The 20,432-nt window shown below is 39.5% G+C and overlaps 1 protein-coding gene across 8 annotated transcripts in view; it reads right to left on the reverse strand.

Moving 5' to 3' along the window:
* Window positions 1–19,408, reverse strand: part of CFAP206 (cilia and flagella associated protein 206) — a 40,193-nt gene extending 20,785 nt beyond the window's left edge. Inside the window, exons 1-7 of one of the 8 annotated variants that reach the window (XM_073221003.1) lie at window positions 19,104–19,406; window positions 17,430–17,542; window positions 16,737–16,820; window positions 14,437–14,527; window positions 12,928–13,116; window positions 11,993–12,151; window positions 10,727–10,935 (exon numbers count right to left, since the gene is read on the reverse strand). In XM_073221003.1, coding sequence (XP_073077104.1) covers window positions 10,727–10,935; window positions 11,993–12,151; window positions 12,928–13,116; window positions 14,437–14,527; window positions 16,737–16,820; window positions 17,430–17,537 — 840 coding nt within the window. In that variant the 5' untranslated portion in view covers window positions 17,538–17,542; window positions 19,104–19,406. Of the gene's footprint in view, window positions 1–10,726; window positions 10,936–11,992; window positions 12,152–12,927; window positions 13,117–14,436; window positions 14,528–16,736; window positions 16,821–17,429; window positions 17,543–18,606; window positions 19,068–19,103 lie in introns of those variants that run through there. The other 7 variants (XM_037013834.2, XM_037013827.2, XM_037013861.2 and 4 more) reach the window with 7 other exon arrangements.
* Window positions 19,409–20,432: the final 1,024 nt, after the last annotated feature.

A 20,432-nucleotide genomic window follows, 5' to 3' on the forward strand; every position in this document is an offset into this window, starting at 1 on the left:
GCATGGGAATGTCCCTTGGTTAAAGGTCCTTCAATCCTTTGAACTAGATAACGTTTTATATTTTTAGGATTCTGAGTACATTTCCATCTGAAAGGGCTCTGCTGCTTTTACAAAGCTTAAAATCATCACTTTACCCTATTTGCCAACATTTTGAGGATATTGTTTGGCTTGTTCATTAGATCTAAAAACATCAGAAATAAAAATATATTCTTTCTACAACATTTTGCTATGCTGATGGACAGTGACTGTAAAGTGGTTTATATGGGGGACCTGGTATAGGGGAAAGCCTAGTAAACATAATACTCTTCATGTAAGTGTAGATTAAAGATTAAAAAAAAAGAGAAAGAAAAGGGGGATTACTCCTTGATAGGATAAAACTAACCGTAAATCAATGATTAATGCATGCTTTAAATATCCTTAATTATGATCACTTAAAGGGTGTTAGATGATTGGCTATGGAGGTACACTTTTCTGATAATATTCCTTTCTCTTAAAAAAAAAAAAAGCAGTTCCTGTGTGGTGACCTCCAATGAGTTCTACACAATGGTATAAAGGGCATATCAAAGTGTGGGCAAAGGGTCTGTCTGTGTTTATACAGAGGATCAAAGCCTAATTTGGCTACCCAGAAAATGAACTAAGATACGATATGAAGAAGAACTTCCAACATCAGCACGCTCTGGAAGAGTCATACCAGAAGATGATCATCAAAAAACCTCAACAAAGATGCAGGCGATGCTGCAGTTGTAGCTGCATCCATCCCACCGGTTCCTGGACTTGCCATTGGAATGAAGAAGGAGATATCTAAGCTGGCCTGTGCTTTCAGTATAACAACAAATTTGACTGGATCTATACTGCTGGAACTCAACCAAGAATTAGGAGAAGTGCAAGTTGTAGTGCTCCAAAATCTTATGACTACAGACTATCTACTGTTAAAAGAACATATGGGATGTGAACAGTTCCCAGGAATGGGTTGATTTAATTTGTCTGATTTCTCTCAGACTGTTCAAGTACAGTAGGACAATATCCATCATATCATAGACAAATTTTCACAAATGCCTAGGGTGCCTAACTGGTTTTCTTGGCTTCACTGGAGATGGCTGGTAATTATAGATCTGCTTTGGTTATGTAACTGTATTCCTATTATGTTAATGTGTGTGTGCAATTTAATTAGTAGTTTAAAACCTATACATGCTTAAGTTACTCTACAAGAAGATATGTCAAAGAAATAATGAATCCTCCCATGTTTTCTTTCATCTGCTACCTCTACAGCTTTTCTTCTTCCTTCCTAATTACAACCCTTAAATAGAATTCGTGCCTCATATCAAATTTGCCGAGTATCATAATTCCTCCAAGTGGTAAAGATACCTCAAGACAAATGCTGGGTATAGAAGCCACAGGGCATAAATCTGCAAAGAAGTAAAAAGCTAACCTTTTCAAACAATATGGCTTCTCTCTCACTTACCAACTTTACTTCTCCCTGTATGGCCCCAGAAGATGACTGGTTAGCCAGAGACGGGTAAGATTCCTCAAGGGAGGAACAACCTAAGGCAGGCACAGTTGCAGGGGGGCCATCAGGTGAGAAATTGGGGATCAACAGTGGTGAGGCTTAGAACCTCACCCTCCCTATTTTGAGAGAAATCTTCTGCATCCGTGGATGTTTTAATGCCCTTGTCTAGCTTGGATTAACACATAGTCTACAGGCACACACCTGATCATTTACATTTGCTCTCTTACAACACTAAACTATGTTTTCTACCTTTATCTTGCATCTACCTACCACGTCAGCATTTTATTAAAAATAAATAATAATAACAATAAAGGGAGAAATGTGGGATCCACATATAAATCAAGTATAAAAATCAAATGAAGATTCATATTTGACCTGATTGTTTATAGTTCTTAATGCGTGATCAAAACCAAAAGTTTGGGGGCAGAACCAGGATGGCAGCATGAGTAGAGCAGCGAAACTCTCCTCCCAAAACCACATAGAATTATGAAAATATAACAAAGACAACCCTTCCTAAAATAGACACCAGAGGATACAGGAAAACATCCAGACCACATCCACAACTGCGAGAACCCAGCGCCTCACAAAGGGGGTAAGATACATGCCCCAGCCCGGCGGGACCCAAGCACCCCTCCCCCTGGCTTCCGGTGGGTGGAAAGAAACTGGAGCAGTTTTTTTTCTTTCTTGGAGAGTGCTTTTTGGAAGCCTTAAAGGGACAGGGACCCCAATACCAGGGAAACAGGGCAACAAGACCGGTGAGCGGGTGCCTGAGACTGGTGCCTGAGGACAAAGAAAACCTCGTGTTTTTCCCTTTTTTTTTTTTTTTTTGGCGAGTGCTTTTTGGAAGCCTTAAAGGGACAGGGACCCTAATACCAGGCAAACAGGGCAGTAAGACCGGTGAGCAGGCGCCTGAGACCGGCACCTGAGGGCAAAGAAAATCACGTGTTTTTCCCTTTTTTTTTTGGCGAGTGCTTTTTGGAAGCCTTAAAGGGACAGGGACCCCAATACCAGTGAAACAGGGCAGCAAGACCAGTGAGCGGGTGCCTGAGACCGGCGCCAGAGGACAAAGAAAATTGCGCATTTTTTCCTTTTTTTTTTTCCTCTTTCATTGTAGCTGTTGTTGTTTTGGTTTGGAGAGTGCTTTTAGGAAGTCTTAAAGGGGCAGAACAGGACACTTAGATGAGAGGAAGGGAATCTGGGGATCTCTGGGCACTCTAACCCCCTGGGCAACAGGGAGCACAGAGGCCCGTTACGGAGATAAATAGCCTCCCGGCCGCTCCCCCTCCAACGGGGCTCCACCATTTTGGAGGAGCAGCACCAGCCAGGCCATGCCCACAGCAACAGCGGAGATAAACTCCATAGCAAACGGGCAGGTAGCAGAAGCCCTGTCTGCGCACAGCTGCCAAGCATAAGCCCCTAGAGGTCACTATTCTCCCAGGAGAGGAAGTCCACAAACCAACAAGAAGGAAAGCTCTTCCAGCTGTCACTCGTACCAGCTCTGCAAACTATCTCTATCACCACGAAAAGGCAAAACTACCGGCAGACAAAGGTCACAGAGACAACACCTCAGAAGGAGACAGACCTAACCAGTTCTCCTGAAAAAGAATTCAAAATAAAAATCATGAAAATGCTGACAGAGATGCAGAGAAAAATGCAAGAGCAATGGGATGAAGTCCGGAGGGAGATCACAGATCTCAGGAAGGAGATCACAGAAGTGAAACAATCCCTGGCAGGATTTATAAGCAGAATGGATAAGGTGCAAGAGGCCATTGAAGGAATAGAAACCAGAGAACAGGAACATATAGAAGCTGACATAGAGAGAGATAAAAGGATCTCCAGGAATGAAACAACACTAAGAGAATTATGTGACCAATCCAAAAGGAATAATATTCGTATTATAGGGGTACCAGAAGAAGAAGAAGAGGAAAAGGGATAGAAAGTCTCTTTGAAGAAATAATTGCTGAAAACTTCCCCAAACTGGGGGAGGAAATAATCGAACAGACCACGGAAATACACAGAACCCCCAACAGAAAGGATCCAAGGAGGACAACACCAAGACACATAATAATTAAAATGGCAAGGATCAAGGACAAGGAAAGAGTTTTAAAGGCAGCTAGAGAGAAAAAGGTCACCTATAAAGGAAAACCCATCAGGCTAACATCAGACTTCTCGACAGAAACCCTACAGGCCAGAAGAGAATGGCATGATATATTTAATGCAATGAAACAGAAGGGCCTTGAACCAAGGATACTGTATCCAGCACGACTATCATTTAAATATGATGGCGGGATTAAACAATTCCCAGACAAGCAAAAGCTGAGGGAATTTGCTTCCCACAAACCACCTCTACAGGGCATCCTACAGGGACTGCTCTAGATGGGAGCACTCCTAAAAAGAGCACAGAACAAAACACACAACATATGAAGAATGGAGGAGGAGGAATAAGAAGGGAGAGAAGTAAAGAATCTCCAGACAGTGTATATATCAGCTCAATAAGCGAGCTAATTTAGGCAGTAAGATACTAAAGAAGCTAACCTTGAACCTTTGGTAACCACGAATCTAAAGCCTGCAATGGCAATAAGTACATATCTCTCAATAGTCACCCTAAATGTAAATGGACTTAACGCACCAATCAAAAGACACAGAGTAATAGAATGGATAAAAAAGCAAGACCCATCTATATGCTGCTTACAGGAAACTCACCTTAAACCCAAAGACAAGCACAGACTAAAAGTCAAAGGATGGAAAAACATATTTCAGGCAAACAACAGTGAGAAGAAAGCAGGGGTTGCAGCACTAATATCAGACAAAATAGACTTCAAAACAAAGAAAGTAACAAGAGATAAAGAAGGACCCTACATAATGATAAAGGGCTCAGTCCAACAAGAGGATATAACCATTTTAAATATATATGCACCCAACACAGGAGCACCAGCATTTGTGAAACAAATACTAACAGAACTAAAGAGGGAAATAGACTGCAATGCATTCATCTTAGGAGACTTCAACACACCACTCACCCCAAAGGATAGATCCACGGGGCAGAAAATAAGTAAGGACACACAGGCATTGAACAACACACTAGAACAAATGGACGTAACAGACATATATAGAGCTCTACATCCAAAAGCAACAGGATATACATTCTTCTCAAGTGCACATGGAACATTCTCCAGAATAGACCACATACTAGCTCACAAAAAGAACCTCAGTAAATTCCAAAATATTGAAATTCTACCAACCAATTTTTCATACCACAAAGGTATAAAACTAGAAATAAATTCTACAAAGAAAACAAAAAGGCTCACAAACACATGGAGGCTTAACAACATGCTTCTAAATAATCAATGGATCAATGAACAAATCGAAGTAGAGAACAAGGAATATATACAAACAAATGACAACAACAACACAAAGCCCCAACTTCTGTGGGATGCAGCGAAAGCAGTCTTAAGAGGAAAGTATATAGCGATCCAGGCACACCTGAAGAAGGAAGAACAATCCCAAATGAATAGTCTAGCATCACAACTATCGAAACTGGAAAAAGAAGAACAAATGAGGCCTAAAGTCAGCAGAAGGAGAGACATAATAAAGATCAGAGAAGAAATAAACAAAATTGAGAAGAATAAAACAATAGCAAAAATCAACGAAACCAAGAGCTCGTTCTTTGAGAAAATAAACAAAATAGATAAGCCTCTAGCCAAACTTATTAAGAGAAAAAGAGAATCAACACAAATCAACATAATCAGAAATGAGAATGGAAAAATCACGACAGACTCCACAGAAATACAAAGAATTATTAAAGACTACTATGAAAACCTATATGTCAACAAGCTGGAAAACCTAGAAGAAATGGACAACTTCCTAGAAAAATACAACCTCCCAAGACTGACCAAGGAAGAAACACAAATGTTAAACAAACCAATTACGAGCAAAGAAATTGAAACGGTAATCAAAAAACTACCCAAGAACAAAACCCCGGGGCGGGACGAATTTACCTCGGAATTTTATCAGACACACAGAGAAGACATAATACCCATTCTCCTTAAAGTGTTCCACAAAACAGAAGAAGAGGGAATACTCCCAAACTCATTCTATGAGGCCAACATCACCCTAATACCAAAACCAGGCAAAGACCCCACCAAAAAAGAAAATTACAGACCAATATCCCTGATGAATGTAGATGCAAAAATACTCAATAAAATATTAGCAAACAGAATTCAACAGTATCTCAAAAGGATCATACACCATGACCAAGTGGGATTCATCCCAGGGATGCAAGGATGGTACAACATTCGAAAATCCATCAACATCATCCACCACATCAACAAAAAGAAAGACAAAAACCACATGATCATCTCCATAGATGCGGAAAAAGCATTTGACAAAATTCAACATCCATTCATGATAAAAACTCTCAGCAAAATGGGAATAGAGGGCAAGTACCTCAACATAATAAAGGCCATATATGATAAAACCACAGCCAGCATTATACTGAACAGCAAGAAGCTGAAAGCATTTCCTCTGAGATCGGGAACCAGACAGGGATGCCCACTCTCCCCACTGTTATTTAACATAGTACTGGAGGTCCTAGCCACGGCAATCAGACAAAACAAAGAAATACAAGTAATCCAGATTGGTAAAGAAGAAGTTAAATTGTCACTATTTGCAGATGATATGATACTGTACATAAAAAAACCCTAAAGACTCCACTCCAAAACTACTAGAACTGATATCGGAATACAGCAAAGTTGCAGGATACAAAATTAACACACAGAAATCTGTAGCTTTCCTATACACTAACAATGAACCAATAGAAAGAGAAATCAGGAAAACAATTCCATTCACCATTGCATCAAAAAGAATAAAATACCTAGGAATAAACCTAACCAAAGAAGTGAAAGACTTATACTCTGAAAACTACAAGTCACTCTTAAGAGAAATTAAAGGGGACACTAATAAATGGAAACTCATCCCATGCTCATGGCTAGGAAGAATTAATATCGTCAAAATGGCCATCCTGCCCAAAGCAATATACAGATTTGATGCAATCCCTCTCAAATTACCAGCAACATTCTTCAATGAACTGGAACAAATAATTCAAAAATTCATATGGAAGCACCAAAGACCCCGAATAGCCAAAGCAATCCTGAAAAAGAAGAATAAACTAGGGGGGATCTCACTCCCCAACTTCAAGCTCTACTACAAAGCCATAGTAATCAAGACAATTTGGTACTGGAACAAGAACAGAGCCACAGACCAGTGGAACAGATTAGAGACTCCAGAAATTAACCCAAACATATATAGTCAATTAATATTTGATAACGGAGCCATGGACATACAATGGCAAAATGACAGTCTCTTCAACAGATGGTGCTGGCAAAACTGGACAGCTACATGTAGGAGAATGAAACTGGACCATTGTCTAACCCCATATACAAAGGTAAACTCAAAATGGATCAAAGACCTGAATGTAAGTCATGAAACCATTAAACTCTTGGAAAAAAACATAGGCAAAAACCTCTTAGACATAAACATGAGTGACCTCTTCTTGAACATATCTCCCCGGGCAAGGAAAACAACAGCAAAAATGAGCAAGTGGGACTACATTAAGCTGAAAAGCTTCTGTACAGCGAAAGACTCCATCAATAGAACAAAAAGAAACCCTACAGTATGGGAGAATATATTTGAAAATGACAGATCTGATAAAGGCTTGACGTCCAGAATATATAAAGAGTTCACATGCCTCAACAAACAAAAAACAAATAACCCAATTAAAAAATGGGCAGAGGAACTGAACAGACAGTTCTCTAAAAAAGAAATACAGATGGCCAACAGACACATAAAAAGATGCTCCACATCGCTAATTATCAGAGAAATGCAAATTAAAACTACAATGAGGTATCACCTCACACCAGTAAGGATAACTGCCATCCAAAAGACAAACAACAACAAATGTTGGCGAGGCTGTGGAGAAAGGGGAACCCTCCTACACTGCTGCTGGGAATGTATATTAGTTCAACCATTGTGGAAAGCAGTATGGAGGTGCATCAAAATGCTCAAAACAGACCTACCATTTGACCCAGGAATTCCACTCCTAGGAATTTACCGTAAGAACGCAGCAATCAAGTTTGAGAAAGACAGATGCACCCCTATGTTTATCGCAGCACTATTTACAATAGCCAAGAATTGGAAGCAACCTAAATGTCCATCGGTAGATGAATGGATAAAGAAGATGTGGTACATATACACAATGGAATACTACTCAGCCATAAGAAGAGGAAAAATCCTACCATTTGCAGCAACACGGATGGAGCTGGAGAGTATTATGCTCAGTGAAATAAGCCAAGCGGAGAAAGAGAAATACCAAATGATTTCACTCATCTGAGGAGTATAAGAACAAAGGAAAAACTGAAGGAACAAAACAGCAGTGGAATTACAGAACCCAAAAATGGACTAACAGGTACCAAAGGGAAAGGAACTGGGGAGGATGGGTGGGCAGGGAGGGATAAGGGAGGGAAGAAGAAGGGGGGTTATTAAGACTAGCATGCATGGGGGGGAGGGAGAAAGGTGAGGGTGGGCTGCACAACACAGAGAGGACAAGTAGTGACTCTACAACATTTTGCTAAACTGATGGACAGTAACCGTAATGTGGTTGTTAGGGGGGACCTGATATAGGGGAGAGCATAGTATACATAGTATTCTTCATGTAAGTGTAGATTAAAAATTAACAAAAAAAAAAAGTAGAAAGAAAGAAAAGGGGGATTACTGCTTGATATGATAAAACTATTGGTAAATCAAAGATCAACGCATGCTTTAAATATCCTTAATGTTGATCACTTAAAGGGTGTCAGATGATCAGCTATGGAGGTACTCTTTTCTGATAATATTCCTTTCTCTTAATTAAAAAAAAAAAAAAGCAGTTCCTGTGTGCTGACCTCCAATGAGTTCTGCACAGTGGTATAGAGGGCATGTCAAACTGTGGGCAAAGGGTCTGTTTGTTTCTATGCAGAAGATGAAGGCCCAGCTTGGATACCCAGAAAATGAACTAAGATACGATATGAGGAGGAGCTTCCAGCATCAGCACTCTCTGGAGGACTTATGCCAGGAGGATGATCATCAAAAAGCCTCCACAGGGATCTGGGCAATGCTGCGGTTGTGGCTGCATCCACCCCACCGTTTCCTGGACTTGCCACTGGAATGAGGAGGGAGATGTCTAGGCTGGCATGTGCATACAGTGAGACAACGAATTTGACCGGATCTGTACTGTTGGAACTCAACCAGGAGTTGAGAGGGGTGCAAGGTGTAGCACTCCAAAATCTTATGACTATAAACTATCTACGGTTAAAAGAACATATGGGATGTGAACAGATCCCAGAAATGGGCTGCTTTAATTTGTCTGATTTCTCTCAGACTGTTCAAGTACAGTTGGACAATATCCATCATATCATAGACAAATTTTCACAAATGCCTAGGGTGCCTAAATGGTTTTCTTGGCTTCACTGGAGATGGATGGTAATTATAGATTTGCTTTGTTTATGTCACCGTATTCCTATTATGTTAATATGTGAGCACAAATTAGTTGGTAGTTTGAAACCTATACATGCTTAAGGTACTCTACAAGAAGATATGTCAAAGAAATAATCAATCCTCCCATGTTTTCTTCCATATGCTACCTCTATAGCTTTTCTTCTTCCTTCCTAATTACAACCCTTAAATAGAATTCATGCCTCATATCGAATTTACCGAGTATCATAATTCCTCCAGGTGGTAAAGATACCTCGAGACAAGTGCTGGGCATAGAAGCCACAGGGCATAAATCTGCAAAGAAGTAAAAAGCTAACCTTTTCAAACAATATGGCTTCTCTCTCACTTACCAACTTTACATTTCCCTTTATGGCCCCGGAAGATGACTGGTTAGCCAGAGACGGGTAAGATTCCTCAAGGAAGGAACAACCTAAGGCAGGCACAGTTGCAGGGGGGCCATCAGGTGAGAAATTGGGGAACAACAGTGGTGAAGCTTAGAACCTCAACCCCCCTGTGTTGAGAGAAAGCTTCTGCTCCATGGATGTTTTATTGCCCTTGTCTAGCTCGGATAAGCACATAGTCTACAGGCACACACCTGATCATCTACAATTGCTCTCTTACAACACTAAACTATGTTTTCTATCTTTATCTTGCATCTACCTACCACTTCAGCAGTTTATTAAAAATAAAAATAATAATAATAATAAAGGGAGAAATGTGGGATCCACATATAAATCAAGTATAGAAATCAAACGAATATTCATATTTGACCTGATTGTTTATAATTCATAATGCGTGATCAGAACCGAAAGTTTCTGTGATGAATGCCCTTGTACTGTTCACCACGTAAGAACTTATTCACTATGTAAGAACTTGTTCGTTATGCTTCAGAAGATTGGAGACTGAGGAGAACTAGGCTTGAGATGGATTAATGATTGTTCATTGAGCATTGACCCCCCTATACAGAATTTTATTGTTGTTAACAACCATTTGATCAATAAATATGAGTGATGCCCTCTCAAAAAAAAAAAAAAACCGAAAGTTTCTGTGATGACTGCCCTTGTACTGTTCACCATCTAAGAACTTATTCACTATGTAAGAATTTGTTCACCATGTAAGAACTTGTTCGTTATGCTTCAGAAAATTGGAGACTGATGAGAATTAGGCTTGGGGTGGATTAATGATTGTGCATTGAGCATTGACTCCCCTATACAGAACTTTATTGTTGTTAACAACCATTTGATCAATAAATATGAGAGATGCCCTCTCAAAATATATATATATATATATATTTTCTACCAATTTTTACAATAAAAACAAATCATTACATAGAACTAATTTGAGTGTCAACTACCTGCCAAACAATATGTTGGACACTTGCTCTCGATGGAAACAATGCAGTGTTACATACACACCACTGCTTAACTACTGCATGCTAACAATCATACTACTGATGCCAAAGAGAAACAACAACCAGAAAATCAATTACCACCAACATAGTTTCATTAAAATCAAATCCAACTTCTCCATTCCTATTTTATTACCTGGTCCTACAGATGCAAAATGAACCAAGCAGTTATTAAGGTTGCCTTTTTTATTAGTGACCTGGTTCTATATTTTGTTTTAGTCCCATAATAATATAAAGAGGTTACATTCCCATGGATAAGGCTGGATCTTATGACATTAACTCACCAGAATGATCTGAAGGAAGATTTCATATTGTCGGACATTATAAAGTGCTTCTTTCAACATATATGGCTGAAATTCTGTGCTCATGAGTGGGTTCTTCGTTATTTTTTCAAGAATGGCTGTGTAGCGGTATGCCTGGTCCTGGGCAATCTGAATTTGGGAATCAATACGCTGAGTGGTGGCTGGGATTGCTTCTTGTAGAATAGCTGGCACTGGTTTTAAAGGTATATAAGAGAGACATGAAGGGATCTAAGAAGAATTAAGAATAAAAAACCTAGAAAGTGGTCATATTTTGAGATTAAGTTTAGTTTTTCTCTCAAGCAAATTAATAATGAGGAATATACTTCATCGATCCCACACTATCAAGGAAAGAATCCAAAAAAACCCCATCCAAACAAAAAGATACTGTCAGAATGATAACCAAAAGGCACAGTACATCAGCTTTTGCCACTAAAATACAGTCTAAAGAATACATAGCTTTGATATTATATGCTATTGACTATGTGCCTCTAGAAAAGACAGTGTATCTCTTCCTCTGTATATCTTATTTTCTATTTGTAAAAAAGAAAAAAGTGTGCAACTTAAGAGACCCATTGGAATACTGAAATACTTTGGTAAGATAGGGAGCTTCATGAAGAATGGGAATTTTATGATTCAGCACTGTTTTTAAAATATAAAAAATATTACCATATTATACTAAATCTGGTAAAAGACACAAAAACACCTTATCAGTGAGCCTACATGTGTGCCAAATTCTTAAAGAAGCTATGTCTACTGGTATGTCCCTGATCAGAGATTTCATGAGCACTTTTAAGCTTATAATGAATGCGTTAAGTAGGTAACAGCATAGTAAACGCTCCTGAATTGGCAGGTGTGCAGATATCTCCTCTTGGACTTTTTCATTCCATTAACTGCATTAGCAACTGTTTTCCTTTCAGAGTGATTTTTTTTTTAAGTCACTAGTTTTACTCCCTTTTGGTTAGTTGACTTGGAGTAAAGAACACAAAATGAACTAGTGAGGCTGGCCTCTGGACAGATCCCTCATTCCTTCACTGATTCACTGTCCCATACTAGCTTCATGGTACGTACAACTTAGTCTTGCCCCAGCAAAATTAAAAATTATACATTATGAATGGTAGTTGTACCTACAGTCATAACTGCATATCTTAAATCTAAGGCTGCCAGGGGTATATTATTTATTATTTTTCTCAGTGGCAAGTTGATTTTAACCCAGCATAACCTATAGAATTAACCTAATGATACACCTACAGTCATCAATGCCTTCTCCTCCCTTTCCACAGTCTCGGTTAAATAAGCGAATTCCGGTGACAATCATGCTGAGTTCTTTCAGCTGGCGTTCCTTGTCCTTCTTAGAAAGAGTTAGAAATGTCCCAAGCTCTGCCTGAGGAAAAACACTCTGTAGAGCAGCTAAAACAAACCACAGAAAGGACAACAAAATGGTAAAGATATCAGAACTTAAATTACAGTTTTCTTTCAGCAGAAAGTTAAGAGCCCTATTTTATAGATACTTATATGGTTCCTTAAATTCCTGATATCTGATTCAGAATACATAGCAAAATGTATCATGTACCAAAGCTGGGCTACTGAAAATAATGCCACTGCTTTAAGTCTGTTTTCAATCATCAAGCATTCATTGGTAATTTTTTGGCAATGGGCATTAAAGCGAGCTTTCTAATTAGGGTTCTCAGTAGAAAAACTGGAACTTTAAAATAATTATGGAAGAGAGCCATAAAAAGACTAGAGATTTTGCCTACTCCTTAGCTTGAAGTGTGGAAGTGGGCAAGTTTTTCCTAAGGATAAAGTAATGGCCTTTCCCATCATCCACTCCAGTGACAGACAACTCTGGTCATTAATATGAAATCCTCCCCCTCTGTTGATCCCCACTGTCCAATCAGCCTGGTACTTTTAATCGTACTGCCAATGTTTTAAGGAGTGATAGGTCCCTAGATATGTGCAACTCTAAGAAAATAAACAATATCCACTTTCCAGAGATGCTACTTGAGTTTTAGAGTTGATACATAGTGTAAAAGGAGCCTCGGTAAGCTCTAGCCCTCTGATTTGTGAATTTCTTTTTTCAGATGAAAAGGGAACTTTAATCTTCAATACTTTAAACTTAACAAATTTACAAGACACAATGTTCATGTATTTTCACATACAGAACAGAAATTGTATGTATTTTTCACCTGTTGCCTCTCTGACGATCCTGACATCTGTAGGGGACCCAAGCCCAGTGCGCAGCAGCACGTAGCTGACAATCTTTCGGTACAGGCTCTCCAGTTCTTCTCTAGCACATGCTCTGTTATCTGTGATTTCTCTGCTAACAGAGCCTAATCGCGACTCCAGTACTCGGTGATGTTCTTCAAGAAATTCCTCTAAAATTGGCAAAGGACAATGTTCCATACTGATTTAGAATTCTTTTCACATAAGAAAGTAGGACCAGAAGGTGAAAAAAATGGCTTCTGTATGGTAATTTTACTGCACAAAAACAAGCAGTTTCTTAAGATCAAAAGTAGTAATCAAAATAAACGATGAACAGTGGCCAGCAAATAACTTTAAGACAAAAATCTATTGGGAAAGATTTATTACAGTGCTTTAAATGGCATACTTGGTCAAAGCACCTAAGACTTGAAACAGACAATCTAAACAGTAATATCCAAGAGGGCTAAAACCTCTTAAGCAGAAAATACAGGAGATAATTTATAAAAGATCTATTGTAAACACATATAGTACAAATATATGTACATTTATAGTATAACACACATAGGAATCATACATAGTATATTATACAGTATCATACAAATAGTAATAAATATACATGTATGTAGTATAAATGTTTCTGTTCAATTATGTATCTGTTTATTTTAGTTCTAGATAAACTTCCTTTGAATAGCATTACTGATAATGTTGGCTCAAGAATTATATGTCTCTCCCTTCTTCCTGTGATCTATCAGGTCTAGGCCTAATTGTGGCAGGAGCCACAGTTCCTCCACAGTACAATTCTTGCAACTAGCACAGTGAGACAAGCCATTTTACTATTACAAGAGCAATCATTAACCTGTCAGTCATGCACAGTTCATACCAATACTCTTGCTACAAAAACTGAGAATTTTTTGCAAATCAAAAAATCTAAATTACAATTTTATCAATTCCGTGATCACTTATTGCTGTAAGATTTCATTATCTTTAAGCAAAAAAGCAAGATATATTACTGTACACAGATAGCACAGCTGAAATTTCAATACATAGAGGGAAAAAAGAACAACAAAAAACACCAAATGGCTAATAATGATTGCACTACAGCAGGGCAAAAGCAGTCTAGTCTATAGAGGAATTTATTTTCCTTTTTCTTTTTTCTAGTTTTTCCTTTGATGTATGTATTAAATAATTTACATAAATGTCTAATTATTTACATAATTTCTAATTATTATGTGTTAGTGGTAAATGGTTAAAACATAATAGACTTGGAAACATAATTACTATGGACATAACTAGAATTTACTTTTAACACAAGGGCACTAGTGTTTTTCTCATTAAGCATTTCTAACATTATTATATTCTTCAAAGTTGGGAAAAAATGTCAAGATAGACAAAAAAGTTAAATTGTTCATTGTTAACCAAATGAAGCCCTTATTATCTGAAATACAATATGAATCTTTTTAAAAAGACTATCAAAATAGGTAGACATGTTTTACCTCGACTTGTATAATTCATATCAAAGTAGACTTGCATCTTAATGGTGTCCAAGGAAGGATTTTTACTATCCAATAGCCGAGTCACACAACGCTAGAAAAGAATACCCCATTAATGCTTCTAGTTATATTTACTAAAACACTCAGTCTTTTCTAGTTATTTTAAAAAATAATGGTAAACATCAAAGCAATGGTTTCTGACATTTACCCACCAATAACTCCTTTTATTTTTATTTCTCTCTTTGAGGTATTCATGCTTTGTAACTTACCCAACCAACAACATTTAGTATGTAGTAAGTTATTCCCCTGAGGTAGCCAGTATCACCTCACGCAGGTGGCTAATAGCCTAGCTGAAGGCAAGAAACTTGACAGTTTTGTTAGTCTCTGTAGCCCGAATGTGGGTAAATGCTCCGTGAAGTCTGGAGCTCCCTATTACTCTTTATTTGAGCCTTGAACAACACTCCTTCTTTGTTGTTTCTTGGTCACATGCATTTTATTAAAAGTTGCTGCAGCTGTACCCCTCTGCTACAAAATTTGGCTGGCTCTGCCATCTGTTCAAAAATTTTTTCCTTCGGTCAGTTTTCTCCCATTTTCCCCACCACACAGATGGCTGGTTCCCTTTCCCTGATTTGACCCATTAGATGAGATGATCAACCCGATTTTTCTTTTCTATTTTCTCCTTTCCTCCTCTCAACCCTCCTCTTTCCCGTCTCACCGCTGAGGCTTTATATCTGCAGCTGGCAGGCATCACCCTCCATCCACCTCCCTGAGCACCAACCCTGCTTCCCTGGGAGGAGGGAGAAGAGAATGCAAGTGAAGACTGGACACTCCATCTTTATGGAACCTGTGCACTTGGACCCCTCCAGGTGGAGAAATACTGTTCTAAAGACTTTACAAAGATTATAATGCTCATCCAAATGATTTTGAGGAAAAAGGAAACAATCTCTGTCACTTGGATTATGATGTACACTGGCAGTTTGTTTACCTGCCCATTATATTAAAGGTATACTGATTCCTTTGCAACATGGTTGAGTTAGAGAAAAGAAGAAAAACTCTTCTTGAGCCACAGAAGGTGAAACACTTATTTTCCGCCTCTCTTTGATTCTCCTTGGGAGCTTTCTGATACAATTTCTGACTGACCGTCACAGTCTTTTCCTCTATTGCTTAGAACAGGCTTTATACCACACTTAAAATCAGCACAGAAAGACACAGCTCTTGGCTGCCCTAGAGAATCCATTCTAACAACATATTCCCCTGCTCCAGGCTTCCAAATCTCTTCCTGACCCCTCCAGCGTCTGCATATAAAGCTCTGCTTCACTATGTGAATTGCGGATGTGAGAAAAGATGGGGATAATGAAAATTTTCTCTGCCATTTGTTTGGGCCCAGAAAGAATCCATACACAAGTTTAGGCAAGTTTGCTTCAGGTCGTTTGTGTGAAGGAGGGGTTTAAAATCATTAATTCCAGGAGAAAAAAAAATGTTGAACTTTTAGGAAATATATTTAGGAGTATTTAGAAAATAAATATTTAAGCATCAATATCCAGTGAGTCAACATGAAACATGAAAAAAACTGTCTAAAGTTCCTGCCTCCTTTAGTTCTAAAAACTGATTTTCAGGCACATCTACTTGATTTCTAACTACAAATTATTTTGCATTGGCTTCAGGTTTCCTTTAAAATTGAAAAAGACAAATTATATTGAATCAATAATTACATGAATCTTAATTTAGTACTACATAATTTTATAGTATATGAGAAGTCAGTTAATAAAGGTCTCAAGGTAAAATTAGATTAATAATGAGATATCTCTAAAATACTATGGCAGACACTGTTGCCTGCCAATATGCATGCCCTTCCTTCCTTATTAACAGAACCCCAATTTGGAGTGGGGCAGAGATTGTTCAGCTAAAAAAAGAGAAAAATCAATGCCCCAGGCTCTCTTGCAATATCATTTCAGTCAGTAAGTGTAAGCAAAGGGAAGGATTCTGGGAAAGCTATTATTTCCAAAAAGAAAGTGGCAGACCCAATAGGTGCACACATTTTGCTCTTTGTCCTCCTTACCTAAAGATGCAAGAGCTATCTTGTGACCATAGGATGAAAACCATATGCATGACCCAGGAAGCCAGGAAAAACAGCCTACCACCTCCAGATTTTGTTTTATGAGAAAAAATAAATCCCTCATTTGTTTGCACCAGGAGTTGGTGGCTTTTGTTTCATGGTGCTGAGGGCAATAATTATTGGCTAACATACTGTATTTACAACTGCAAATAAATAATTCAAAATTTGAAAATTGCTGGATAATCACCTTAACAAGTTTCTGCACATCACTTTTAATGAGGGTTTTATCCACGTTAAAGCCATTACTTGGATCCAGGACAACAGCTTTCACCTGAGAGTAGGAAAGATAATTTTACTGCATATAATTACAAAATTAGTTTAATATGTTTCCATCTTTATTAAACTACTGCCTTTTGATTACTTAGGTCTTGATTATTCAGCTGATTTTCTTATTCTTATTACACAACTTTTCAGCACCTTCAATAGAAGTTGAGGATAGGAAGCAATAAATACCAAATTTGAATATGATGTTAGAAAAATGTTATGGAGAAACAGGTTGAAAGCAATGGCTAGATTTTAGATTGGGAAACTATTTGAATATTTTGACAAACTTTTATTGTGCATTGTTAAGCCAAACGCTAGAAAAGAAAGACCAAAGCAATAAGTAATTTTTATTACCATGAAAATACATGTTAAAAAAATTTCTAACACAGGATATTACTGATCTTTGTAACATCAAGATCTTCTAAATTACCCTCTATAAATCTAGAATTGACATGCTTTATAGACTTTTAAAAAATATATTTTGCTAACTTGTCCCATGGTCTTCATGTTTTCAAATAAGTAACTTCTAGGAAAGCACAGAATTTTAAGAGGAAAATGGGCACCCCTTAAAAACATTTTTTAATAAAGTAGTAAGTCACAAAATATTCATTCTTACCATAAAAGCAACAAGAGTTTCAGAAACAATCTCTCCTTGGGCTGCACATTCTTGTCCTATTTCTCGAATGATATTCTTTATAACACTTTCTGCTTGAGTGGGAGGCATCCTGGCTGAAAAAAACAATGATTTTTTAAAAAATTGTATTTATATATTAGTTTTTACTTTTAAGATTTCTCTACTATTTGTAAAGAATCGTGTTATTTAAAATATTAGTATTTATTAGTATGTAGGTCCCTCCTAGTTTTCATTAGTTTGATTTATAATTATAAAAATGAAAGACTGTTGATAACAGAGACAGCATTTGGGACTTCAAATGACTGAAACATTTCATCTTTATTTTGTGGAAAATAACATAAACAGAATCGGTTTAAAACATAAAATAGAACCAGACCAGCCATTACAGAGGTATTGCTTTGTACGTCCTGTTTTCTAAACCATTCAACTGGGCCAAACTGCCAACCATCCAAGAAGTCAGCAAGGAGAAAATCCTGGTTGAAAAGTGAACTTTTTCCTGGTGACCGCATCTGACCAATGAAGTATAAATCTAGCCTTGCTTTCAGTTCCAAAAAACTCTTCTTAAAAACTTAGCTCATCTTTTGTTTTTTCCATGAAAACCCATTGTCTACCTCCTGTAATGAGGATACTATGTGGGTTTCTACCCAGGTCTGTATACCCCAAACTGCAATTCTTTGATCCCAAAGAAATGCTTTGCCTTCTGTTTTTTTTTAAGGTGGATAATTTAAATGATGGAGATCACCAAAAGTACATTTATATCATAATATTTTTAAATTAAATAAAAAACGGCTAAACCGCAGTGGGGTGAGGGGGGGAGTAGAATGAGAAACCCCACCCCCATCTGTGTAGGCTGCAGAGTACAGCTTCAAAGAAATGCTTATTCCACTACATTCACTAAATGACCTTTCATAATTACAGGAGATTCTTGGAGAACAATTCATGCTCAGATCATTTAAATTTTCTTCCCTGCACATCCAACCTGGAGTTTAGACTCTTGATTAAAAACATAAAAGCAATCAAAATATACTACATGAGTTAGGCAACATGGGAAAAAATTAACTCCTGGTTATTAATTCCACTTAACCAGCAAAAAGGAAGGGGGTTTTAATCGTTTCCTGATTTTCCAGAGTTATCAGTAACTGGGCCCAAGGGAATTTACCGTGTAGAGACTAGCAAAGGCAACCCCAGGTAGATGAAACTAAATCTCAGCGTTATTAGTGTTCAAGTAAGGCAGGCTTGGCACTTTGTCTAGTAGAACCAGACTGCCTGGATGCCGTCGAGCCCGGACCATTTCCCGCCTCTGTGAGGCGGTTTTCTGGTCTGCAACACATACCACTACTCCCCTCTTCCCAGAGTGGTCTCGAGCGCCGAGCTCTGCATGACTAGCGAAAACGGCGCGTGGCGTAGTTAGCGCTTATAATCAGCACTCAAATGACGTTAGCCAGGCGCGCGCGCGCCCGTCCGTGCGCGTGTCCGCGTCTGCGTGCGCGCGTAGGGCGAGGGCCGTCGGGCACCGGGCGGGGTGGGGGGCACCGCTTCCGCTCAGTACCCTCTCCCGCCCCCTCTTGGAAGCTCTCAATTTCCCGAGCTCAGCTTCGGGGCGCCAGCAGAGGCGAGAAGGTTCGCGCGCCGACGAGGTGCGGTCAGAGGTCTGACCTGCGGGCCGGGGCGCTTCAGGCCAGAAGTGACCGCCGCTTCCTCTCAGCAGGGGCGCTGCGAGGGGTTCTGACTGACGGTAGAGTCTCAGCGAGGCTAGACAGGTCCCAGTGGCTGGCGCTCGGCCCGCGGTCCCACGTTTGCCTCACACGGGGTCCTCTGGGTCAAGGGCGCAGAGCCCCAAGCGGGCTGACCTCGGCCGGAATCCAGAGCTAGATCCGGGTCCCTCCGATTCTTCCCCGGGATCTTTGCCGTCGCCTGCTAGGCAGCAGGGCCCTCTCAGCCTGGCCGTGTAACCATGGAGATCGAACGCTAGGGCCTGGTGGGGGCGGGGCAAGGGCGGGGCCGGGAGGAGGCGTGGCCCGGCCCAATCTCGGGCGTCTTCTCTGAAAGAAGGCGCGAGACGTGTGAAAAACAAGAACCAAAAAAAATTTTACAGACGGACCCAAACCCTAGGCAGGCAAAGGCAGGTCCAGGGGTTAAGGATGTCAAAGACAAGGTTTCTTACACAAGAGTATTAACTTGCCCGCGTGGGACTCTACACTGTGTTTCACAAGGGGTTTGGGGGAGAGGAACGGGTGGCAGGAACTAGTTAGGACTGGATGGGAGAACGGAGGGGTTGTGTCATTGAGAAATGGAAGTGCAAATAAAAGTACCTAGTCTTGAAAAAGAGTGGAAAGGATCGCAGTTTAATTTCATGTCCTGTTGCTCAAAGAGTCTGTAACAAGATGATGGAAGGTGCCAGAAGAGAAAACTGCACATTAAAGAGGCATGTGATAAGGACACATTTATGTCTGGAGTTGGGTTAAGGAGGTTTTGTCCCTCAACAATAATGTTCGTTAGGCCCGCCTGCCTACATGAGAGTAGGAAGCAGAGCATCAGACAACAACCATGACCCCATCTCAGCTCACCCATCCAGCCTCAGCTCTCTCACTGGTCCCTCCTCCCCCAGACCACACTCTTCCCATTCGCTGGCCAGTATGGATTACTAGCTGGTCTCCAGACATTTGCTTACAATTACTCCCTCTAACTGAATGTCCCCTTTCCCTCTCCATCTGGCTAATTCCTCTGTGTTTTCAGAAACCATCTCTCTGACCTTTCAATATTGGGTGTAGGGTTCTTAAACCTTCACCTCTAATTCCAGAACATCATTACACGCACACCCGCCTCCAAGGGCGTTCCATACCCGTTAAGCAGGGGCCTTTCACTCCGCCTCCCACAATGGTTACACCTGACAGAGTTTTCAATACTTTAGGCAAATCTTTTTTTCTGTCTGTCACCCCATCTGGACTGAAACTCCAGGGAACATAGTTTGTGGAATCCCAAGCA

Source organism: Manis javanica, chromosome 13, assembly GCF_040802235.1.
Source record: "Manis javanica isolate MJ-LG chromosome 13, MJ_LKY, whole genome shotgun sequence".
Classification (NCBI taxonomy): Eukaryota; Metazoa; Chordata; class Mammalia; order Pholidota; family Manidae; genus Manis; species Manis javanica.